Source organism: Stomoxys calcitrans, chromosome 3 (genome assembly GCF_963082655.1).
Source record: "Stomoxys calcitrans chromosome 3, idStoCalc2.1, whole genome shotgun sequence".
Lineage (NCBI taxonomy): Eukaryota > Metazoa > Arthropoda > Insecta > Diptera > Muscidae > Stomoxys > Stomoxys calcitrans.
In genome coordinates this window covers 15597615-15623284 of record NC_081554.1, presented here as the reverse complement: position 1 = coordinate 15623284, position 25670 = coordinate 15597615, and the positions used below count along the sequence as shown (strand labels likewise).

Genomic DNA, 25670 nt, shown 5'->3' with positions numbered 1-25670 from the left:
TCTTGGCTGCGCTGACTTAACCTTGACTTGACTTTGGTTGGTTTTTTTTGCTCTTTTTGCATGGCCATTTTGTTATGATTTTAGAGCAGTTTATAAAATTCCCCGAAATCAACTTTTCTCATTGGCCCGTTCAATGTTATGCGAAATTAATTTTAATTTTTCTTAAACACGCTCTCTTCTTTCAATGGTAGCTTAGGTAAAAATTCTTTAACTATTTTTTTTCACTCATCTTAGTAACAAATTCAACTGACATTGACCAATTTTGAATGGTTTAAGTTAAATATGCCTTAATTGCATTCACAGGGAAAGTTGTTAGAAAATTGCAAAAATTTCGTTGAAATTGTGGACTGAAACGTCCTTGAAGTGAAGAAAGGGAGGAATTGAAAAGTTTTGATTTCATTGCCAAGCATTTAAGGACATGAAATGAAAAATGCTTGAAAGAAAGATTGTGTTTTCGAACTGCGTGTCCACAACTTTGTTGTATCCATTTAGCTAGCTTTCGAAACTTTTACACTCCGGGGTATTCCTGTTCAATGGAATGGGATTTACCAAGGACGTGACAGAAGTCTTACCAGAATGAAATAGACATAAATGATGCCAGAATTAGTAGGAGAACAACCATAACTGGAGGTCAATGTAGCGCAGAGGCTAGCATGTCCGCCTATGACGCTGAATGCTTGGGTTCGAATCCTGGCGAGATCATCAGAGAAAATTTTCAGCGGTGGTTTTCCCCTCCTAATGCTGGCAACATTTGTGAGGTACTATAAAAACTTCTCCCCAAAGAGGTGTCGCACTGCGGTATGCCGTTCGGACTCGGCTATAAAAAGAAGGCCCCTTATCATTGAGCTTACAACTTAAAATCGGACTGCACTCATTGATATGTGAGAAGTTTGCCCCTGTTCCTAAGTGGAATGTTCATGGGCAACCACCATAAATGAAAATAGTTCATAGTTTTCAACGGGATTAGAACCAGGCGTTCAGTGTCATAGGTGGACATTATGGTGGGCCAGTTTTTGGTGGGAGTTAAAATCTTAATTGTCTTGGCCTTCTAACCAATGGCCTATATCAGCTTCCGTTTCCTGGTTAGAGGCGGCTAGAGGCAAGCTTCGCATCTTGAAGCAAGCGGAGCGCGACATTGAGGAAAACATGCGATCCCATATAACCTATGCGGTTTGGGCGATGAGTCAGTAACACGCTCCCCGAAAACTAAAAGTATTACTCTGAGAAATAATAAGTAGGTTAGGTTAGGTAAGTGTGGCAGTACTTTTCGGACTCACTAAGACCATTTAAAGTTCACATTGATACCACAGTAGCGACAGACCAACGCCTCTGGTGGGAATCGAACTCACGACCCCCGCTCTGGCAATCTGAGCGCTCTACCCACTTGGCTACTGGGGCACCTAAACGTTAAGTAACAAGTAAAAGCCTGCTAAGCTCGGCCGGGCCGAATCTTGGGAACCCACCACCATGGATTCTGCTAAAATTTTTTAAAATTTGTATACCCTACACCACTACTGAGGTACAGGGTATTATAACTTAGTGAATTAATTTGTAACATCCAAAAGGAAGAGAGATAGACCCATTGATAAGTATACCGATCGACTCAGAATCACTTTCTGATTCGATTTAGCTATGTCCGTCTGTCTGTCTGTCTGTCCGTCTTTCCATGTTAATTTGTGTACCAACTACAGGTCGCAATTTTTAGCCGATCATCTTCAAATTTGTAGTGGCCATGTTTTTCGGCCTAGAGACGAAGTCTATTGAAATTGGAAAAAATTGGTTCAGATTTGGATATAGCTCCTATATATATGTTCGTCCGATTTGCAGTAATACTGCAATAAAATGGTTATTTGTCACCCGATTCTATCGAAATTTGTCAGGAAGGATTTTCTTATAACTCCCGACATTATAGGTAAATTTCATAGAAATCGGTTCAGATTTGGATATAGTTACTTTATATATGTTCGTCCGATTTGCAGTAATAATCCAATAAAATGGTCATTTGTTAACTGATTTTCTCGATATTTGGCAGAAAGGATTTTCTTTTAACTCCCGACACTACAGTTTAATTTCATAGAAATCGGTTCAGATTTTGATATAGCTCCCATATATATGTTCGTCCGATTTGCAGTAATAAAGCAATAAAATGGTTATTTGTTATCCGATTTTCTCAAAATTCAGGAAATTCTCGAAAAATTAGGAAGGATTTTCTAATGACTCTCGACATTACTAGTGAATATCATGGAAATCGGCTCAGTATTAGTTATAGCTCCCATATCTGTCAAACCAGCAAACATTAAAGCTCCAAGGAACCGAACAAGGATGATCGAGAGACCGGTTTATACGGCGCTATATCAGGTTTTAGACTGATTTGGACTGTACTTGGCACAGTTGTTGGTAGTTATAACATATATACAAAATTTAAGCCAAATCTGAAAAAAATTGTGGCTTTCAGGAGCTCAGGAAATCGAATCGGGAGATCCGTTTACATGGGAGCATTATTTAACTGTACAGTGCTTGAAGCTACAGTTCTCCTCACCACCTTTAAAATACCAATAGATCTACAAGCCTTGGATCATATGACAATATATGACGCTAAATTGAGTATCCAACTGCAATCCACTTTGGAGTATATTTGAGAGGACAAGCGAAAAGTCCCTGTTCCTTAATGTTCATGGGAATTTTACATTTACGCCAAACATTTCGCATTCCAGTTGGAATGATTACTGGCCAGGCAGACGGATCAGATATGGATTTCACCATTCTGCAACTACCAAATAGAGGCGGTAGTCGATGATAAAGAGCAGACCCAATAGATCTACAGCCCTTGGAGCATATGAAAATATATGACGCTAAATTGAGTTTCCAACTGCAATCCAATTTAGAGCATATTCGACAGGACATGCAAAAAGTCCCCGTTCCTTAATGTTCATGGGAATTTTACATTTACGCCAAACATTTCGCATCCAGTTGGAATGATTACTGGCTAGGCAAATGGATCAGATATGGATATCACCATTCTGCAACTACGAAATGGAATTCGATGATACAGAGCAGACTCTATTTCTTATTGCCTCTTGGACACCAGACGCCACGTGCGGGGGAAAAAAAAGATATAACTAAGATGATGAGAAGAAGCGGAGGCAGCTGGAAGAAAACTGGACTTAAGGCGACATTATCAAGGTAGCGACTATTTTATGGAGAGCACACCTGGCCCCTGTGATATTGAAACATATATCAACATTGCCAAATAGGAATAGGAGTAAATGATTATTTACATATCCTGAAAAAAGCTTTTTCTGACTTTTGCCTCTGGGATGTGAAAAGCAGTGTTATCAGTTTATTTTGAAAATGGAAACCCAACTTGTGTAAATAATGAACAAATATCAATACAACGTGTTTTGTGGAATTTTATAACCTTACCATAGGATGGGCATACTCAAAAAAATATTTTTTCTAAATTTGACATGTTTTATGACAAATTTATGTCATGTGATAGTACCTTAAGACCATCGTAGCGCAGAGGTTAGCATGTCCGCCTATAACGATGAACGCCCGAGTTTGAATCTTGGCAAGACCATCAGAAAAAACATTTTTCAGCGGTGGTTTTCCCCTCCTAATGCTGGCAACATTTGTGAGGTACTATGCCATGTAAAACTTCTCTCCAAAGAGGAGTCGCACTACGGCACGCCGTTCGGACTCGGCTATAAAAAGGAGGCCCCTTATTATTGGGCTTAAACTTGAATCGGACTGCACTAATTGATATGTGAGAAGTTAGCCTTGTTCCTTAATGGAATGTTCATGGGCAAATTTTGAATTTGATAGAACCTTAAGGCCACATCGTTATATTTAAAGTCGATAGAGCTATGCTCGTCCATTCATCTATCGAAAGTATGATTATGTTCGAACGAGAAGGATAGGTTATGTTACGTTGAAAAAAGAGTGCATATATTAATCCGCCCCATGCCACTATGGACATACACCTAAGCCAGTAATCGGCTTGTTGTGCGCTCTAAAAACTATTAAGTAACCTCTAAAAAGAAAATTTTAAGTTAGGAATTCCGTGCTTTTAACAAAATTCTTAATTGTTTTCAATACCACTCCCCTAAGTTGGTTCATGTCTGATATTGTGTCTTCACCTAAGTACCGGTATCTGCTGGACACGAAAGCCGGGCAATGACAAAGCAAATGCTCCAACGTCTCATCATCTTCTCCTCATGCCCTACACAAGCTATCACTTGCCGCACCGATTTTACATAAATGAGCTCGTAGTCCTATGTGTCCCGTTATGATACCAATATCTATACTGACCTCCTTCTTGCTTCCATTCAGTAATAGCCTCGTCTTGTCACGATCTGGATCCCCCCATAGGATTTTCGCCGTCCTACCAACCGTTTCGCTGTTCCACAATGTTGCATGCGCATTCATCGCCCACTCCCTTAACTCGCTCTGCGTCGACCCGATAGGCTTCGGGTTAACCAAGTTAATTGACAGCAGTCCTGTGGCCTTCAGCGCTAAATCGTCTGCCCTTTCATTTCCCCTTACTCCGTTATGGCCCGGCACCCCAATAATGCGGATTTTGCCATCCTCAGAGAAGGCGTTAATCTCCTTCTTACACAGCAAGACTGTTCGTGACCTTACTGTCCTGGGTTGTTATTGCCCTTATGGCAATTTTACTGTCGGTAAAGATGTTCACACTCGACGTCCTCGCGTTAGCACCACATCACTTCACGCATTCCGTGATCGCTCGGATCTCCGCCTGCAGGAGCGTATTATGGTCTGGCAGTCTAAAACAGATGTCAGTCCCTGGGTTCTCAATGTAAACCCCCTGGCCCACTCTGTCCTCTAGCTTTGATCCATCCGTGTAACATGATCTTCCAGATGGCAGTACTAGGGTTCCGTCAATCCAAGAGTGTGCCTCAGGCAGCTGTGCCTCGCACTCGACTTCAAGGTTCATCTCAGGTATCCGATCGGAAACCTCTTCTCTTCCTTCCAGGTTTCCTATCGTTGCCTCGATTACAACGCACAGCACGGAAGCATGCTATGAGCTGCTCCCATCCTCATTTCATTCTCCCATGGCCTTGAGTCTCATAATCCGTTTGTCCGTCCGTCTGTCTGGCGAAAGCACGCTAACTTTGGAAGGACTAAGGCTAGCCGCTTGAAATTTTGCACAAATACTACTTATTAGCGTAGGTCGGTTGGGATTGTAAATGGACTATATCGGTTCACGTTTTGATAAAGCTGCCATATAAACCGATCTGGGATCTTGACTTCTTGAGCCGCTGGAGGGCACAATTCTTACGCGAATTGGCTGAAATTTTGCATGAGGTGTTTTATTATGACTTCCAACAATTGTGCTGAGTATGGTTGAAATCGGTTGAAACCCATAACCTGATATAGCTGCCATATAAACCGATCTTGGGTCTTGACTTCTTGAGCCTCTAGAGGACGCAATTATTATCCGATTTGGTTGAAATTTAGCATGAGGTGTTTTGTTATGACTTCCAACATTTGTATTAAGAATGGTTTAAATCGGTCCATAACCTGATATAGCTGCCATATAAACCGATCTTGGGTCTTGACTTCTTGAGCCTCTGGAGGACGCAATTCCTATCCGATTTGGCTGAAATTTAGCATGAGGTGTTTTGTTATGACTTTCAACAACTGTGCTAAAAATAGTTCAAATCGGTCTATAACCTGATATAGCTGTCATATAAACCGATCTGGGTTCTTGACTTCTTGAGCCACTAGAGGGCGCAATTATTATCCGATTTGTCTAAAATTTTGTACAACGGCTTCTCTTATGACCTTTAAAATACGTGTCGGAAATGACATGAATCGGTTTATAGGCTAATACAGCTCCCCTACAACCAATCTGACTATTTTACTTCTTCAGCCCCTAAAGTGCGCAATTCTTACTAGATTTGGCTGAATCTTTACACAATGACTTCTACTATGGTCTCCAATATTCAGTTCCATTATGGTCCGAAATGAACCATTACTTGATATTGTTCCAATAACATAGCCATTCTTTTCTTTTATCATTTGTTTGCCTGAAAAGAGATAGAGTGGCAAGAGCTCGACAAATGCGATCTATGGTAATGGGTATATAAGATTCGGCCCGGCCGAACTTGGCACGCTTTTACTTGTTTTTTAGTCGGCTGGGATTGGAACAAATCGGTTCAAGCTTAGATATAGCTCCCATAAAAACCAATTTGCCGATTATGCTTCTTCAGCTTATACTCGAATTCTTATCTGATTTGGCGGAAATCTACAATGCCTACTTTGGTGACTTCCAACATATCAGATAAGGTTCCAACATGTCAGATATGGTCCCAATCGATTCATAATCTGATACAGCATCCATATAAACCGATCTCCCGATTGCACTCCTTAAGCCCCAATCGTCGATAATCGCACTTATATTTGGCAAGTGTGGATTTCTGTGTACCGTTAACATTTTGAAGGTGATGCTGATCTGCTTCCTAATATCCTTGGTATCCTGTCACTGTTTGAGTCATCCTTTCACCGTACCACATGCAAGTTTATCGGTCATACCTTTAACCCAGATTGAGCTATCATGAATAGCTTTACGTTTTCCTGACATCTGACCTTCATTTGTATTCCTTCAATGTCTTTAGGCACTATTGCCGGGCATCTTTTAAAAGATTTCGTCTTGTTTCACCTAAAGATAGTGCTGTTGGACCTTATAAAGTATATGCATACATATATGTATTATCAATCACCATCACATTTTATTTTGATATTTTACTGACTGATTCCTTATGAAGAGCAGTCTTAAAATCAAAAACCATATGCCTACAACTTTTTATTCCTCTCATAACCGGAAATCTTTAATGCATTTTTAAATATATGCAAATAGTTATTTCCCACAGTCTTTTCCAATAGCAGACAAACACCAAAAACGTACTTCCCAGATATTCGGCGACTTTAATGACAAATTGAAGATTTTCCAGGATTTATTTAATTGACTTTTCCGTCGGCATGTGCGCTTTATTTAAATCCCTGACTACCAGGGATCCCTGTTTACGCAAATAATTTTCATAAATTTGTTAAAATAACTCTTCGCGACTAAAGTCTTTGGTTTTTAAGCGCAAAGAAGCTACAGTGTCTGGGGTTTTTACGTCAGAGCCGTGAGTGTGAGCACGTTGAAAATGTCCTTAAGTCAGCAAATAATTAAACAAAGAATCAATGGCAAAAATCGTCACCATGGGAAAGAGGAAGAGAATCAAAACTACCGCCACATCCTGGATTTGTTTTTTCTTTCAAAATAACCAAAAATACCGAAAAGGCTGTTATTTGCATTTTCCAATGTTTACGGTGATTATTCGATGTTGACACAACAAACATAACCGATTAACGATTTGTATTCGTATGCTAAATGTCATGGCGGCACTTTTTTGTCAGCTTGTCCAGATGCTCTGGGCTCATTTAAACAAACACCAGCGGCTCACAGTCTTTTATCCCATAAATCAGTCGCCGTCATTCATTGGTTCATTCAGTTTTTTCTCCTTTAATGTTTAATGTCCGTCCGTCGATTGGTGGACAAATAAAAGAGTAGTAATAATTACATGTCACATGACTTAAGAAAACAAACAAAAAAATAAATTTTTTTTCTTTAAACTCAATGCCGCCATCTCATCCTGTAGTTGGGAAGGTATGGATAAGAAGCCGGAACGGGGGAAAACATTTGTGATTTCTATTTATTTACTTATTTGACATACGATTTGTTCAGGTTGTCTTTGGTCAAACTCCAACTGGACAACATATGCCAAATGGATTTAGTAGTGGTTGTCTCTCAATTGAGGAATAATTTCCATATGGTAAAAAATTTTTCCTTCAATTCAAAAGAGGGGAACATAACATTAATCATCAATAATTAAGATTTATCGGAAGACTAGGCTGGGCAAAGCACCTTAAACGATGACATCAGGCAGTGCAGTGACAGGAATGTCAATGCAGTCTAAAGAACAGGGGACAGACGATGGAATCATCACCTACTCCCAAGATGACCATTTACTGGAGGACCAATGATTGAGGTACTCCAAATAAACCTCCATCGGAGCAAGACTGCCACACACGCTCTGATGGAGAAGATCAGCAAGGGCAAGATTCATATTGCCTTAATTCAGGAGCCAAGGACGATCCGGAACAACGTTTCTGGACTACCAATTATTCTATGCTTACACTGGTACTCGGCCGAGGACCTGTGTTATTTGTCATGCAAAATTTTGTCCATGAACATTCCACTAAGGAACAGGAGCAAACTTCTCACATATCAATGAATGCAGTCCGATTCAAGTTTAAGCTCAATTATAAGGGGCCTCCTTTTTATAGCCGAGTCCGAACGGCGTGCCGAAGTGCGACACCTCTTTGGAGAGAAGTTTTACTTGGGATAGTATCTCACAAATGTTGCCAGCATTAGGAGGGAAAACCTCCGCTAAAAATTTTCTCTGATGGTCTCGCCAGGATTCGAACGCAGGCGTTCAGCGTCATAGGCGCACCTCTTCTGAGTAGCCTTACGAATTTTGTCCAGTTGGTTTTCAACTTATTCCGGAGGCTTGTCGGAATCGGCGCTGGCCGTGGCGATGGTCAGAGAAAGAGAGTTTCATGGAGACCCTCCAATCCTGAACCTCATTGAATAGATTTTCAGAAATGCATTTTTCGCAGAATACGACGGGACTCATGACACCAGAATCTTGGAACCACCAGAATCTTGGAATAATGGCGTTGATCGAAGGTTTATAATTACGGAATTTATGGTGAAGCAATCCTTGAGAAGTTTCAAACCATTTAAGTCACCCGGACCCGATGGAATATTTCAGAATACGACGGGACTCACGAAGACACCAGAATCTTGGAATAATGGCGTTGATCGAAGGTTTATAATTACGGAATTTATGGTGAAGCAATCCTTGAGAAGCTTCAAACCATTTAAGTCACCCGGACCCGATGAAATATTTCCAACGTTACTACAGAATGAGGCATACTATCTGGCGCCTCATTTGGCCAATATTTTCTCAGCGTGCCTAGGACTTGCATATACTCCGATAGCCCGGCTAAAGGCAAGGGTGGTGTTTATACCCAAGCCCAGCAAAGCAAGTTATGCGACACCAAAGGCCTACAAACCCATTCATCCTTTCTACTCAAAACCATGGAACGTATTGTGGACACCATGATAGAGAGTAGGACATCCAGCGAACTGCTCAAATACAAACAGCAGACCTATGTCAAGGGAAAGTCGGTGGAGACTGCCCTGCACGAGGTTATGCATAAAAAAGAAGAATCCTTCGATGCAAAAACGTACACACTGGCGGAATGCATTGACATCTAGGGGGGTTTAAACAATGTGCGGACCGACACACTGATCCAATCCTTAGACCAGTACCTGGTGGACCCGATCCTTAGAGACTGGATAAACCATATGCTAAGGAACAGGTGGGAAAATTGTGTGTCCCATGGCATAAATTTAAGGGAGAAAGTGGCACAAGGCAAGCAAGGCCCCCTGTGGCGGGGGCATTTTATAGCCACTGCTATGGGGGACCACCATAAATGACCTATTACGGATGCTGACTTAGAAGGGATTTGAAACCATCTGCTACTCAGACGATGTTATAATACTTCTTAGGGGTAAGGATCCGAACGAGCTATGCAGAAGGGCTGAAAGGGTCTTGCAAATGGCATATGACTGGGCTAGACCCAGAGGTCTCAATGTAAACCCAGAGAAGGCTGAAATATGCTTGTTCACGCATAGGCTGACAGATGTTGGGTACTATGTATGTAGATGGGCCGTAGGCTCGAAATAGGGCCTGAATCCGAGAACAGTCCACTGGCTGTACAGGAGCGTGATTAGACCAATACTTACTTACGCCTCATTAGTTTGGTGGACTGCTATGGAGAAAAAGTGCAACATAAGGACCATACAACAGGTTCAGAGAACCTGGAGGCGGAGATCCGGGCGATCACGGAATACGTGAGGTGGTGTGGTGCCAACGCGATGACGTCGAGTATGAACATCTTTACAGACTGTAAACAGGCCATAAGGGCAATAACAACCAGGACGGTAAGTTCTCTGAGGATGGGAAAATCCGCATCGTTTGGGTGCTGGGCCATAACGGAGTAAGGGAAAATGAAAGGGCGGACGATTTGGCGGTCAAGACCAGAGGACTGCCGTGAATAAACTTAGTTAATCCGAAGCCTTTCGGGTCGGCTCGGACCGAGTTAAGAGAGTGGGCGATGAAAGCCCATGCAACATTGTGGAACAGCGAAACGGTCGGTAGAACGGCGAAAATCCTATGGGCTGATCCAGATCGTGAAAAGACGAGGCTATTACTGAAAGGAAGTAAGAAGGAGGTCAGTATAGCTATTGGTATCATAACGGGACACATAGGACAACGAGCTCACTTATGTAAAATCGGTGCGGCAAGTGATAGCATGTATAGGGCATGCGGGGAAGATGATGAGACGTTGGAGCATTTCCTATGTCATTGTCCGGCGTTCGCGGCTAACAGATACAGGCATTTAGGTGGGGACACAATAGCAGACATGAACCAACTTAGGGGCCTGGCATGGAAAATAATTTAGGATTTTGTTAGTAGCACGGAATTCCTTACTTAGCTTTTCTTTTTCGACGTTACTTTTTTAGCTTTCAGAGCGCACAACAAACCGATTACTAGCTTAGGTGTATGTCCATAGTGGCAATGGGCGGATTAATATCTGCACCCTCTTTTCAACCTAACCTAGCCTAACCTACCATTTATCTTTATAAGATACTGGTTGAACTGAGGCCGGCTTCGGAGTTATTCATTCCTAAAAGCTTTTTTGTAAGTCCTTAATTGTACGCATGAGAGATTTTTGGGGGGTAAGACCAAATGCCATTTGGATATCAGATTCATTTATATATGGGATTCGAATACCATTGTCATGATAGATGTGTTAACGTATTTCGTGGATTATAGTTGAGGTGTATCGCCACACACACTAGCTTTCAAATTTAAATTTTGGGTTAGTACTCTTTTTCCAAATACCTTTTATTTGATTCCCATATTGTCATCACCGGTCTATCTATCAGTAATGGTGGCTTCATTATATTATATTCTCCCAAGCACCTTTAATGCCTTTTTGTCATGTTTCTTCTACATCTTCATTTTAGGGGGTGAGGCAGCCCCACAGACTTGCTCAGAAACTGGATATTGAATCCTCTATTACTAAATACGTTTCATTTCAGCCCCTTACTGCCATGGTCGGTAAATATATCCTATTTGGAGTGAGAGGCTCCAAAACGAGCAAATTCATGAGCAAATTTGCATTTGCAATAACAGTCCAAACAATAAGTCGTCCCAGTTTGCGTGTACCACCGTGTTTGCCTTCAAAAGACTTTATTGTGGGAGCTTCTTCATCCATTCTGACAACATGACCTAGCCAAGGCAACCGTTGTATTTTGATACGTTTAACTATGCTATCGGCGTCATACAGCTCGTGGTTCATACGACGCCTATATTCTCCATTAACGCAAACTGGTTCATATACTTTTCGAAGAATCTTTCTTTCAAGCACTCCATGTACTGTCTCGTCTGATTTCACAAGTACCCATACCTCAGAACCATTTAACAACACGGGTAGTATCAGTGTTTTGCATAGTGTCATCTTCGTCTGTCGAGAGGTGGCCTTGTCTCTAAACTGCTTACTTAATCCAAAATAGCATCTGTTTGCCGGTATTATTCTTCGCTTTATTTACAAACTGATGTCATCCGTTTCGGTTACGACGTTGCCGAGGAAAATAAAGTTTCTGACAATCTCAAAGTTGTGGTTCTCCATTTTCTTTATCCGAGTGGATGTAGAAGGCGATTTGTCAGTTGAAACCATCCATTTCGTTGACTCTCTCTCGATTTTTTTTAAGGATGCAGTTGCTACTTCCGGTGACCGACCTATGATATAGATGTCGTCGGCGTAGGCGAGTAGCATGTGTTCTCTTGTGATGAGTGTGCCATATCTATTCACATCTGCATCTCGTATAAACTTCTCCAACAGGATATTAAAGAGATCACGCGATAGGCTGTCTCCTTGTCTGAAACCTTGTTTGGTATTAAATGGTTTGGAGAGATTCTTTCCTATTCTTACTGAAGAATGCGTATCAGCAAGTGTCATCCTGCACTCAGACATGACTTGAAATACCTTTGATCGTAAAGGGGTATCAATAGCGGCTTTGTAGTCAACAAAGAGATGTAAGGTGTTGATTTGTCCTTCTCGAGTCTTTTCCAGGATTTGGCGTAGTGTGAATATCTGGTCTATGTTGGTTTTACTAGGTCTAAAGCAGCATTGATAGGGCCCAATTATCTCATTGACTTTAGGTTTTAATCTTTCACACAGTACGCTCGAAAGAATCTAGTATGCGGTGGGGAGGAGACTTATTCCTCTTTAGTTGGCACATTCCGCCTTGTCTCCTTTCTTGTGTACGGGACATAGTATGCTGAAGTTCCAATCATCGGGTATGCGTTGTTCTAGCCAGATTGCGCAGGCAAACTATTGCATACGCCGGCGTGTCGCCTCCGGTCTAAAATAGTTCAGCGGGTAACCCACCGGCTTATGCTGCCTTGTTGTTCTTTAGTCGCGTTACAGCTACTTGGATCTATTTCTGACAAGGAGGTTAACATTCTATACCATCATCAAGAATAGGTTCTGCGGTATCCTCTTCGCAGTTGGGTAAAATGTTTTTTCCATATCCTCAGCACGCTATCTCTGTCAGTTACCAGATTTCCTTCTTTGTCTCTGCAGGAGGATGTGCCTGCACCAAAACCATCGGTTTGATGTTTAATTCTTTGGTAGAATTTCCGGAATTCATTCTGACTCCTGTAAATCTCAATTCCCTCACACTTGCGTCTTTCCATTTCCCTTTTCTTTCTGGGGAACAGACGTTTCTCCTCTTTCCTTTTCTCCCGATACCTCTCCTTCATCTGGGGAGTTGCTACTTAGGAGTGGTCTGTATGCCGCATTCTTGGCTTCAGTAGCATTTCGACATTCTTGGAGGTTTTCCGGTACCCAAGTATGGATTTCGCGGGATTTTCCATGGTGTGTGCAATGGTTTGCTACTGCGCTATTATATAATCGGAACATGGAGTGCTTTCATCAAGCAGTTGGGTCAGTCGAGGGGAGTTTGCCGTTGCCATCTGTTGTGTTTGCAGCTTTTCAATGTCCAGCTTCCGTGCAGTGTAAGATCGTACTTTCCTCCCCATGCTGAAACCGGTGCTTACCTTTGTTCCAATAAGGTAATGATCCGAATCTATATTCGATCCACGGATCGATCGTACTAGATGTACAATGCACGCTGGATGAATGCCTTCCATCTATCACAACGTGATCGATTTGGTTCCTCGTGTTCGTATATATGTAATATGTTTATGTTGAAATCTGGTGCTGCCAATTAACATGTTTTTTGCTGCGGCGAAATCTACTCAGCCTTCCTCTATGCTAATATTAAATATTCTTCAAATCGTACCCTAGAAATTAGACCCCAATTATGATACAAAACTTTTTAAATCGTGTTGTCAACTTTTCTCCAAAATGGCGGAAACATGGTCCTATTTCCTACAGCATAGGAAGCTGCAGAAGGCGTGAGCCATCATTAAAGACTGAATACAAATGCACCTTGGCTTTTTTGGCTCCGCCATATTTAAACAAATTTCCAGCAATATGACAAAACCCATACCTTAATTTTTTTTCTCTTGGCTCTCAAGGATGGCAATTTTCCACTAAAAACTAAAGTGGCATTTTTATGACAGCCATATTTCCCAAAAAATGGAATAATAGAAAAAAAAGGAAGTATGGAAGTAGAGCATAAAAAATAGAACATTCAGAGCATTGACTGCTGTTTTGAGAGACCAACAACGAAATGTTCCTCAACATGCCTGGCCTACATTATGGCCTCGGCTAGAGGTCAGCCGACCAAAAAAGGACCACTAATAAAAAAATTAGTCCTTAAAATTAGTTATCTTTTTTACCTTAACAGCCGCAGCAACAACAACAGCATTTTGTGAGATAGCCCTAAATAGTTTATGACCGCGACAGCAACTGTGACTTTCACTTCGCAGAACTTGCCTTAGATTTTTAACAAAATGTAGAACATTTTTTTAAAACCTCATAAAAATAGTCTAGCTCTGGGTTTTGTTATTGAGTTGGTGTTTGTTATATTGGCATTTATGGCTCTTATTTGACTGAGTAGTAGGGAAACGGAAAAAAACGTCGCTTATCCCTGTCTAGAGATTTTTTATGCTCTACTATTCTGGTTTAGTTTCAACATTCCATTGTTATTCTATTACAGTTTTTTCGCTTTGTATTGCCACTAATTTTTGGGAACTGAGCAATAATTTTCACGAATTTTCTGGGAAAATATTTGGATGGCTTTTTTCCGCTTTCTTTTTTGAAATTCAAGGATCCGTTGTTTAGGGGAAAAAAGGAATATAAAAAAATTTTAGGAATTTTGTCTATAATTACAGGAAATAATGGCAACTAAAAACGACTTTTCGACTTAAAAACGTCAAAGTCACTACTACTGCCTGTTATTAAAGTTACTATGATTTTTGTTTTCAATTCTGTAAGGAATATATTTTGCATTTCAGTTAACAATTTTTTATAGCTTAAGATTGGGAACATGAAAGGGTTCGTCTTACAAATCTCAAGGATAATAAATAGCGCTTGTTAGCAGCTGTACATTTTATATTACTTAAGGGTTGTTACTAAAAAGGGTTAAGATTTTGAAGTGTGTGATTCCAAGCATCTATCACTTGAGTCCAATATTTCCCTGATGGTTCTACATGTCATTTTTGGGGGTGGTTAAAGATAGGCAGCTCACCTCAGACTTGGCTCTTTATGTTTATACCCACCAACATAGGATGGGGATATACTAATCTAGTCATTCCGTTCGTGACACCTCGAAATTTTGATCTGGGACCCCATAAAGTATATATATTCTTGATCGTCACGACATTCTGAAACAAACTAGTCATGTCCGTCCGTCCGTCTGTCGAAACCACGATAGCGCTTGAACAAAAATGAAGTCAAATCGGGAGATCGGTTTATATAGGAGCTATATGCAAATCTTAACCGATATGGCCAATTTACAATCCCCGACGACCTATATCAATATAAAGTATCTGTGCAAAATTTCAAGCTTGGTGGCATGAACAACAATTAAGGACTTGTAAGTAGCACGGAATTCCTAACTTAGATTTTCTTTTTCAAGGTTATTTTTATACCCTCCACCATCGGATGTGGTTATACTTATTTCGTCATTCTGTTTGTAACACCTCGAAAATGCATCTGAGACCGCATAATATATATATATTCTTGATCTTCATGTAATTTTAAGTCGATCTAGCCATGTCCGTCCTCCGGCCCGTCTATCTGTCGAAAGCACGCTAACTTTCGAGGAGTAAAGCTAGCCGCTTGAAATTTTCCACAAATATTTGTTATTAGTGTTGGTCGGTTGGGGCCAAATCGGTCCATGTTTTGATATAGCTGCCATATAAAACGATCTTGGGTCTTGACTTCTTGAGCCTCTAGAGGGCGCAGTTCTCATCCGATTTGACTGAAATTTTGCACGTATAAATGATCGCTGGAGGACGCAATTCTAATCCAATTTGGCTGAAATTTTGCATGAGGTGTTTTGTTATGACTTTCAATAAATGTGCTTAGTATGGCGCAAATCGGTACATAACCTAATATAGCTGCCATATAAACCGATCTGGGATCTTGAGTTCTTGAGCCTCTAGAGGGAGCAATTCTCATCCGATTTGGCAGAAATTTTGTATAGCGTTTCTAATATACGTTTCTAATATGGCCTGAATTGATCAATAGTTTGATACAGCTCTTATATAAACCTATCTCCCGATTTTGCTTCTTGAGCCCCTACAAGGCGCAATTCTTGTCCGAAAGAAATGAAATATTACACAATGATTTCTACAATGTTCAGCATTCATTTATGGTCCGAATCGGACTATAACTTGATATAGCTCCAATATCATAGCAGTTTTTATTCAATATTCCTTGTTTGCCTAAAAAGAGATATCGCGCATAGAATTCGAAAAATGCGATCCATGGTGGAGGGTATATAAGATTCGGCCCGGCCGAACTTAGCACATAACATGTCGATTACTGGCTTAGGTGTATGTCTATATTGTCATGGGGCATTAATCAGCTCCATCTGCACCCTCTTTTCAACCTAACCTAACCTAATGCCATTTTAGCCCTACATTGTTATAATTGGTCCACTTATCAATATGGGTGCAGTTTTTAAGCTTATGGTAGGGGGCCCGACCCCTTTACGATATAAACAAATTGTATATTATATTATCTCTATCAGATCACCCTACACAATACCTGGCAAACACACTTAGATTTCCCTCAAAGAGTCATCAAAGAGATTTTCGTTTATGAGATCCATTTTTTTTAACCTAAATCTAATGCAAACTCCAACATCCATAATGCCACTCATACCAAATATTATCCTCAAGGCGTTTATGCTAGATTCATATTAAGTAGCTTCTTCTAGCGGCTTAAGAAGACTCAATCTTCTCGAAGTGTCAAATTAAAAAACTTTCTATCAATACCTTCATCTTGATAAAATCCTTTTACTTTCAAAATGTTCCCATTTCCCCAATCTATGTCATGGCAGGAAAACATTCTCTATTTACAAATTTCCATTACATCCTTAAACCTTTCCGTTTTAAATTCCTAAAAGCTAGCTAAAGTCAATTTTCTTCTCCTTCTAAACCCAAATCATTTAATTTTTCTCTTTTTTTTTGCCTGGAAATGGAAATTTCCTCTTTTGATGGTACAACAAGCAAACGACAAACAATGACGATGCAAAATAAAAAAAGAGACGAACGTAATAAAGTCTCAATGTGTTGAGATTGGTTATTATGGCAGTTAATTTAGTTTATTTATGTCCTTTGGGGCTTGATTGCCCAGCAATTCAATCTCATTTCACACATTGCGTCAAACACATAAATGTTTATGTACGAATGTGTTTGTGTGGGTGCATAATGAAATTGCTTGCTTGTGGGCTGTTAAATGGAGGGAAAAGCGGAACTTAAATAAACAATTAACATATAAAATCAAATTAAATTACTCCAGCCCTTTCCACTCTCCCAAGCTCTCTTCATAGTTGATTGTTTTCTTTTTCTGAGGGGTAGTTTAAGAACACAAACTTTAGCAGGAGGGAGGACAGAGATGCCAGATTTTACACTCAGTGATAATGTAATTGTAACCACAAAAGGCCCACAAGACATTCTTAACTTGGCATTTCGCTTCGTTTGTCGAATTCACATGTTTTAAATGTCTCAGAGTATATGCGCCAAATCGAAGTAGAAAAGTTCATAAACAGGTTTAGATCGCTTGTTTTATTCAATTTATTTTTACCGGAGTTTTACTCTATTTTGTTATTTTTTTAAAAAAAATTTCAAATCTGGCAGCTCTGAAGAAAAACTCATTTAGATTTGTTGGCAGTTTATAAAAAGAAATTGCTTGCCCTCCCCCCATCTCCCACCACCCTAAATTCAATGGATACATGCATAGTGTTAAGGTTAAAATATCAAAGATGATAAAACACCCCACTAACATAACAAGGACATTTTGTAGCGAAGGCTATGGTGGCTCAATTTCCTTTCCTTTTATCAAACCAAGCTATGAAGTGTTCTCCCTCTACTTTTATCTCATGATTGTGTTTCGAGATTTTACATACCATTTTTGTTCTACTTTTCTTATGTTCTGTGATGATGATGGCGTTGATGACAAACGTCAGGCCATAGTGGCAACACAACGGCAGCAAGCCGTCAACCAGCAGCCTTTACCAGTTTCCGCTTAAGCTGCCGCCGCTGCTGTTGTTGCTTCTCCAGCTGCTGCATCCAAAAAAGGGGGATGAATGGCTGTATACTTACACATGCCCAGCACCACCACTTACTCTTACTACTACTCCCCCATATGAACGAAGATGATATTCGAAAACAAATAAAAAAAAAATACCCAACAATATCCATTGCCAATGCCTTGCCTCAGACTCCTCCATTCATTTATTCATTCATCCATCCAACCATGATTGTTGTCTTTGTCATATCGTTGTGGGGGAATAAGCCAATCGTGTGTTCCACTTTGGTAAAGGTGGGCGTGTTTCTTTACCCATCTCCATTTCAATGGAAATAAACAATAACAACAACAACTGCCAGCATAGCTAAGCCATCTGATGATAGGGCAAATTTGGCTGGCTGCCGTAGAAAACAGTGTGGAAGTAGTAGTTGTGCAAGAAGAAGAAGAAGCAGCAACAGCAGCCACAATACAACACACACATCATTCAGTCAGTCATCCAGCAAGCCATCGTTTGTTGTTCGTATGCAGTGTTCTTGTAGTAGTAGTAGTTGTTGTTGTTGTTGTTTGGGCTGCCGTTGTTCGGATTCGTTGATGTGTGCGCACATCTTTTTACAGAAACAACAACTACGCTATTCCATAATAAACAACCAAGAACCAGTTGTCGGCCAGCAAAAGCCCTAACACAGCGGTGGTGGTGGTATTTGGCAGTCAACAGCACCAAAAACAAAAACAACAACAACACTACCATTAACATGGGCAACCAACGGTGAGCACAACAAATAAGCAGGCAGCCAGTAGTGATGATAATTTAACTCAAAAACACCAAAAAAAAAAGACATTGGAGTCAGCCGTCCACAAGCTCTACCACTACCAAACGGCATTATCAGTAGCCACTCTATAACACAAACACACACTCGCTCTCTTTCTCTCTTGTTCATAGTCTCTCATTTATCACACTGAGCAAGCAAAGAGCAGCCATGCATACAATTTGGCTTATCTTTAATTCACATGGGAGTTGCCACTAGAAATATTAATTGAAAACTGAGAATTTATATTGAAAATTGATTTATTATTAAATCAGGAAAGCAAAAACACCAAAAAGTAAAGTAAAATAAAATTAAAAACAAAAAATTATAAAATGAAATAAAAAATAGAATGTAATTAAATAAAATGAGGTAAAATAGAACATAATATAATACAAAATAATATTAATATTATTAATTATATTAATATTAAACACAATATAAAATTCATTAAAAACTAAAATTTATAATTATAAATGATATATTATTTAAAGGGATAATGAATAAAAGAAAAATTAAAATAGAAAACAAAATAAACTTAAATTTAGAAATAAAATAAAATACATTTCATTTTGCGAATATTAACAAATATTACAAAAAATTAAATAAGCAAAATAAAACAGAGTAAATTAATTAAAAGATTATAAAATAAAAATTGTATAGAAAAAATTATATAAAACTAAATGAAGTGAATAAAAAATAAAATAATTTTAAAAATACAAAAATATAATAGGTATAAAAAAACAATAAAAAACAATTGCATAAAATAGCCAAAGAAAAAGAAATAAAAACAAAATAGAATAAATGGGGAAGAATGAAGGCAAAATAATATAAAATAAAAACCCAAGTAAAAACGTGCCAAGTTCGGCCGGTCCGAGTCATGCACATAGTTGATGTGCACATGTACCAAATTTCTGTTAAATCAGTAAAAAATTTTAAATTCTAGGGGTCGTAGAAGACTAATCGGTGGATCGGTTGATATGGGAGATATATCAGGTTATAGACCGATTTGGATCGTTTTTCGTCCTGTTGTGAGTCATAGTAAAATACTACGGGCTAAATTTCAACCAAATCGGACAAAACTTGAACCTTCTAGGGCCTCATGAATTCAAATCTGGCTTAGCCCACCCCTCAGAAGGGACTAAGCACCCCCGGAAAAGTTTAAGCCATCCCAGAGTTTGAAAATTATATTGTTTTCGAAAAAATTTGCAAATGTTATTGCTATTCAAAGGATTTCAGCCCCCCAAAAAAGCTGGGCTTTATCCAAATCTTAACCGATATGACCCATTTGCAATCACCAACGACCTACATCAATGATAAGTGTCTATGCAAAATTTCAAGCAGATATCTTTATTCGTTCGACTGCTGTCGTTATTTCAGCCAAATTGGACAACAATTGCGGCTTTCATGGGCTCAAAAATCAGATCGGGAGATCGTTTAATATGGGAGCTATATCAGGCAATAGACGAATTTAGACCGAACTTGACACGGTTTGTTGGAAGTCACAACAATACGTGCAAAATATCGGACAGAAATTTAAGCTTCTAAGGACTCAAGAAGTCAAATCTGGGGATTATATAGGGGCTATATCTAAATCGGAACCGATATGACCCATTTGTAATCCCCAAGCAGATATCTTTATTCGTTCGTCCACTATCGTGCTTTCGCAGACGGAGGGACGGACGACCATACCTAGTTCGACTTAGAATGCACAGACGATCAAAAATATATTCTTTATGGGGTCGCAGATCAATATTTCGAGGTGTTAGAAACGGAATGACTCGATTAGTATACCCCCTGTACTATGGTGGTGGGTATATGGAGACCTCATGAGCAACACTCCACAAAATGATACTCCATATAAACACTTCGGGTAAAGGGATGTAAAGACACGGCGACGAAGGTCATAAACATAGCGTACTAAACTGTTGTAGAACGTATCGATCTTCTGGCTGCTTCTAGTATCGCAATTAGTAAATGGGTCGCAACCGTAAGAACCAAAGAAGAGTAAGTGAGAGGCTCAAGGCGAGCGAAGCTTCGAATACCCTTGACTAACAGCAGTATCAATATGATCTGTCCACAACAAAATACATTTAAATGTCATCCCCAAGTTCTTTGCACGAGCCACAATCTCCAATCGTACATTGATAACAACAACAACGGGGTCACAAGGGTACCATTGCGACCTTCTCTTAATAACCATGTACTTAAACTTTAGGGGAATAAGATACACATTTTTAGCATTTGTCCAAGACAGGCAATGGTTTAGCATCCTAACATTGCTCTCAATTCTTTCTTTAGGGCTATTTATATATATCTGCATAGATATGAGCCCCGCAAAATGCGAACTGATCCGGCAGATCATTACTATATAAAGAAAATAGAAAAGGACCAAAAATGTATCCCCTCGATTAACAGGCAAGATTAAATGGACAGACGAAAAATTAAGCTGATGTCTGTATGCTCGACAGTATCGAATGCCTTAGAATGGTCGAAGTTCTCAAGTTCAATTCATCAATTTCCAGGTTAGCTCTAATATCCTACCACAAAAATTAATTTTACTTTATTTTATCTTATTCATTTTATTTTTAATAGTTATTTTATTTCATGTTATTTTATTTTATATTGTTTATTATTTATTTTATTTTTTTATCTCTTATCACATTTTATAATATTTTATTCATTTTTGTATATTTGATTTTGTTTAATTTTATTAAATTTTCTTTTATTTATTTTTTTTTATTATATAATTTTGTTTGGATTTATGAACATGTTTTAATATTATTTTATTTCAATTATATTAATTTTACTGTCCTTTATTTCATTTTATTTATATATTTATTTTACTTTTATATATATATTTTATTTATATTGTAAAATTCAAAATTTTTTAATTTTTACCATCTTCACTTCTTTGAAATCTATCAAACCAGTAACTCTGTTTCGCACAACAAAGAGCAGCCCTGCATACAATTTGGCTTATCTTTAAAACACACACACACATGCACTCACACAAACACACATAACGGGTGTTCGTTCGATTCCTATGCTCTTTGTGTGTTGCACTCACTGGGTATTTAGTAGGGGGCTGCTGCTGTTGGTGCTGCTGCTGCTACTACTACTACCACTACGACTACCAACACTACTACTAGAGAGAGCTCTGAAATTTTCAAGAGATTGAGTCTTGAGGTTAGAACAAACTTGAATTCAGTTCACTACAACACTCTGAAGCGTACACACATCACAAGGAGTAGTTGTGCGGGTTTTTTTGGCATAGATTAACCAAAAAAGAAAAATAAAGAGAAAATACGGCAAAATTTATAAAAACTAAGTAAAACAACAAAAGCATAAACATTAAAACAAAAATTGTGCGGAATACTAAGATTTATAGAAATAAACAAATAGTGAAGTTTTGTGTTTTTAAAAGTCTTAAATGAAGAAAACTAACATTATTGGATATAACTAAAAACCAAATACAAAGTGAAAAAAAAACTTTACACCAAAAAATTTTCAAAAAGAAGACAAACCTATTACACCATTGTCATGTCTTCAACATCAGCCTCACCCATCAGCAATATCACCGTCGATGATGAGCTGAATCTCAGAGAAGGTAAGTTTTGTGTAACACCCACCAACATTTTACCGACGGCTTTGCAAAAAAAAAATTTTTTTCTAAAAAGAAAATTTTATTTTTTTTTTTAACAAATTGTCCATATATTAAGTTTAGTTCTCTGATTTTCACAACTTTTAGAATTCTCCACGGATTATTTGAATATCAAAGAGGAACGTGAAAGCAGTATTTCACCGATTTTGACTCCGCCCCATACGCCGACGGATATTTCTACTATGCGTAGAAATAGCACCGGTTTGGCAAGCAAAGAAAATTCTGCTCTATATGAAATGGAGCATTTGAAAGGCAATCAACAAAGTGCAACAGCAGGGCCAGCAAGTCGTGGCTCCTATGTCAGCATGATGGATCAGCAACAGCAACAACATCAGCATCGTTTGTGGCTACAAATGCAACAGCAACAGCAGCAGCAGCATCAGCAACATCAAGCCCCAGTCTTGCCCTATCCCCCAGGGGCAAATCAATTTTTGCATGCAGCCGCCGCCAATGCTGCCGCCGGCACCAGTGATCCCTTGGCTGCTCAACATCAGGCCTTGCTAATGAACCAATGGATACGCAATGCCGCCTTGTATCAGCAGCAACATCATCACCATCACATGCATGCCCACCATGCTCATCATCACCATGGTCATGCAGCTTTACATGGTCATCCAGCAATGCATGGCATGCGCCCCTACCCAGCCGCTTTGCATGGCTTACATCCCGCTGCCGCAGCTGCTCGTTTGGGAGCTTGTGCCGTGGCGGGTTTGCCACCATTGAAATTGGGTGCCGCCGGCGGCATGGGAGCCGGCACCAGACCCAAAAAGCAATTCATTTGCAAGTACTGCAATCGCCACTTTACCAAGTCCTATAATTTGCTTATACATGAACGCACCCACACCGATGAGCGCCCCTACTCGTGTGACATCTGCGGCAAGGCTTTCCGTCGGCAAGATCATTTGCGCGATCATCGTTATATCCACTCCAAAGAGAAACCCTTTAAGTGTGGCGATTGCGGCAAAGGCTTTTGCCAATCACGCACCTTGGCTGTGCACAAGATAACCCATCTGGAAGAGGGACCCCATAAGTGTCCCATATGCCATCGCTCCTTTAATCAAAGGGCCAACTTGAAGGCCCATCTACAAAGTCATAGCGAGGGCCAATTGGCCAACAGCTCCTTGGAGGAGGCGGAAGAGGGCCATAAACTGAATGACAACTCAACCCAGGAATTGAATACAAGTCAACCTGAATCGTTGAATAGCTCAGGATGCTCGGATTCAGCGCATCATCACCATCATCATCAAAATTACCAACCCTTGACTGTTAGTCCTGTCTTGGATCTATCCTCCTCCAGTGTACCAGCTTCGTCGTCACTGAAGCCCAAGCGTAGTTTGGGTTTTACTATCGATGAAATTATGAGCCGCTAAAGAGGTTGCTGCTGGTCCCCCCATACAAGAGAGTATTGGTTTTCAGTTAAACGCACACAAACACACACACAAAAGCTTATGCCAGCTTGAAGGGACTGGCAAGGGGCTATTGGCTATGTGATGATCCCTCTTTGTTTTACTAAGCAAAAAAAAGACGGGCTTTAACTTTCAATGGAGAAGATGAGTTGTTGGAATACAACCATGCACACACACACACACCCACACACACTCACAAGGAAGAGAAACAATCTGCCACAATGATGAAATTGAGAAAGTTCATAAAAGGCAGACTTCCCAGCCGAAGCGGCTTAATGACAGTTAAAAGTTTGAGATGCTAAATAAAAAGGCTAAGCAGTTGATTTTTGATTTAAAACAAAATCAAAAAGGAAACAGAATAACAAAAAGAAGAAGAAAAATTATATTCAATTGAAGGTCACTGAGAGAATAAATTCAACTCTATCGCTACTGCACCTCACGTAAGACATGCACCACTACGTGTTAAACTACAGCAGTAGCAAACATTGACAAGAGGTTAACTAATGAGAGGTTTAACCCAATGAAGGAGAGATTTTCCAAGGGCTCTCTTTCTCTCCCACACTTTAACACACACACACACACACCGAATCCCTTACCAAAGAAGTTAAGGAAATCAAAACCAAACATAAGAAATGTTTATTGGCATTCAACATCAACAACAAATTATACATGGCAACGCAACAAACGTAACGTAGTATGTTCAGTTAGTTAACCCTTAAGAATTAACTGAACATGCCCAGCATAAATTAAAACAGTTGTTGTTGGAGCTGTGTTTTTAATGGCATGTTCATGCCACAGTCAGTCATCGTTATCATTATTTATTGCTATATCCCCCCACCCCCCCTCCACAAATCCAAAGCAATAACTCCACATAAACACAAAATGACATACATAAAAAAACATATGCACTCAGCTAGGGTGTAGATATTAGCAGCAATATAAAATAAAATAAGAGAAAATATTTGTAATAATTGTTACCTACCTACCAACAAACCTACCTACAAAAACAAGACCCGTATACCAAAGCACAATATATACCTATTTCAAGTATTTTTTAATTTTGTTTTATATATTTTTTAATCATTTTTTTTTTCTTGTATTTAGTTCAATGTAGTTAATACAATCCAAATAAAACAGTTACAGTACCGAAAATAGTAATAATTTTAAGCAGAGTAAAGTCCTTAAAAAAATACGGCTACGTTTTTTGAATGGTAAATAATAAAAAATGTCCTCAAAAGAACTCAAAAAATTTTTTTGGTTTTTTTTAGTAATTCAGTGGGTTTTTCCCTTTAGAAGGGGGAAAGTAACTAAGAGTGTGAGTTTGCTCTCTTTTTGTCTCATTTGGAAACCTTTATTGCCCCAACTCAATGTCTCATTGTGTACCTTAATAGTTTATAGTTTAGTCAAATCCCTTATAAGATTGATATGTACATAAATTATGAAAATAAAAAAAAAGAAATATGTGGGCTCTAGCCTCAAATCCTTAAATAAAGACTGTAAATGGTATATATTTCTATTTATTTATTATTATTGTATATACTAGCATACATGCAAACATACAGATGTGTAAAAATATCATCCATAGTTTTAATATTTTTGTTGTTGTTATTGATCTCAAAAAAAGAATTACCATAAGAAATATAAATGAATGAATGAATGTTTTAAAACAAAAGAAATTTTGAAACTGAGTTTTTATTAAACAAATCTGGGAGGAACTGATCGCATCGACCAAATATTAAAAGAATGAATGAACACGGCATTAAGCTTGAACGGACTCGGGTATCTATTGGGTTGCCCAAAAAGTAATTGCGGATTTTTCATATAGTCGGCGTTGACAAATTTTTTCACAGCTTGTGACTCTGTAATTGCATTCTTTCTTTTGTCAGTTATCAGCTGTTACTTTTAGCTTGCTTTAGA

General features: G+C 39.1%; 1 protein-coding gene across 1 annotated transcript; it reads left to right on the top strand.

Moving 5' to 3' along the window:
* The first annotated feature begins 21914 nt into the window (after positions 1–21914).
* Positions 21915–25332, top strand: LOC106081107 (protein odd-skipped). The gene is made up of 2 exons (XM_013242840.2): positions 21915–22293; positions 22435–25332. Exons 1-2 carry the CDS (start codon positions 22227–22229, stop codon positions 23715–23717), a joined length of 1350 nt encoding a protein of 449 aa, XP_013098294.1. The 5' UTR covers positions 21915–22226; the 3' UTR covers positions 23718–25332.
* The last annotated feature ends 338 nt before the right edge of the window (positions 25333–25670 follow it).

Excerpts from the sequence above, each read along its gene's own strand:
- LOC106081107 (XM_013242840.2), top strand. The coding sequence starts at position 22,227 with ATGTCTTCAACATCAGCCTCACCCATCAGCAATATCACCGTCGATGAT. Across the intron at positions 22,294-22,434 it reads TGAGCTGAATCTCAGAGAAG|AATTCTCCACGGATTATTTG; the intron begins GTAAGTTTTGTG and ends CACAACTTTTAG.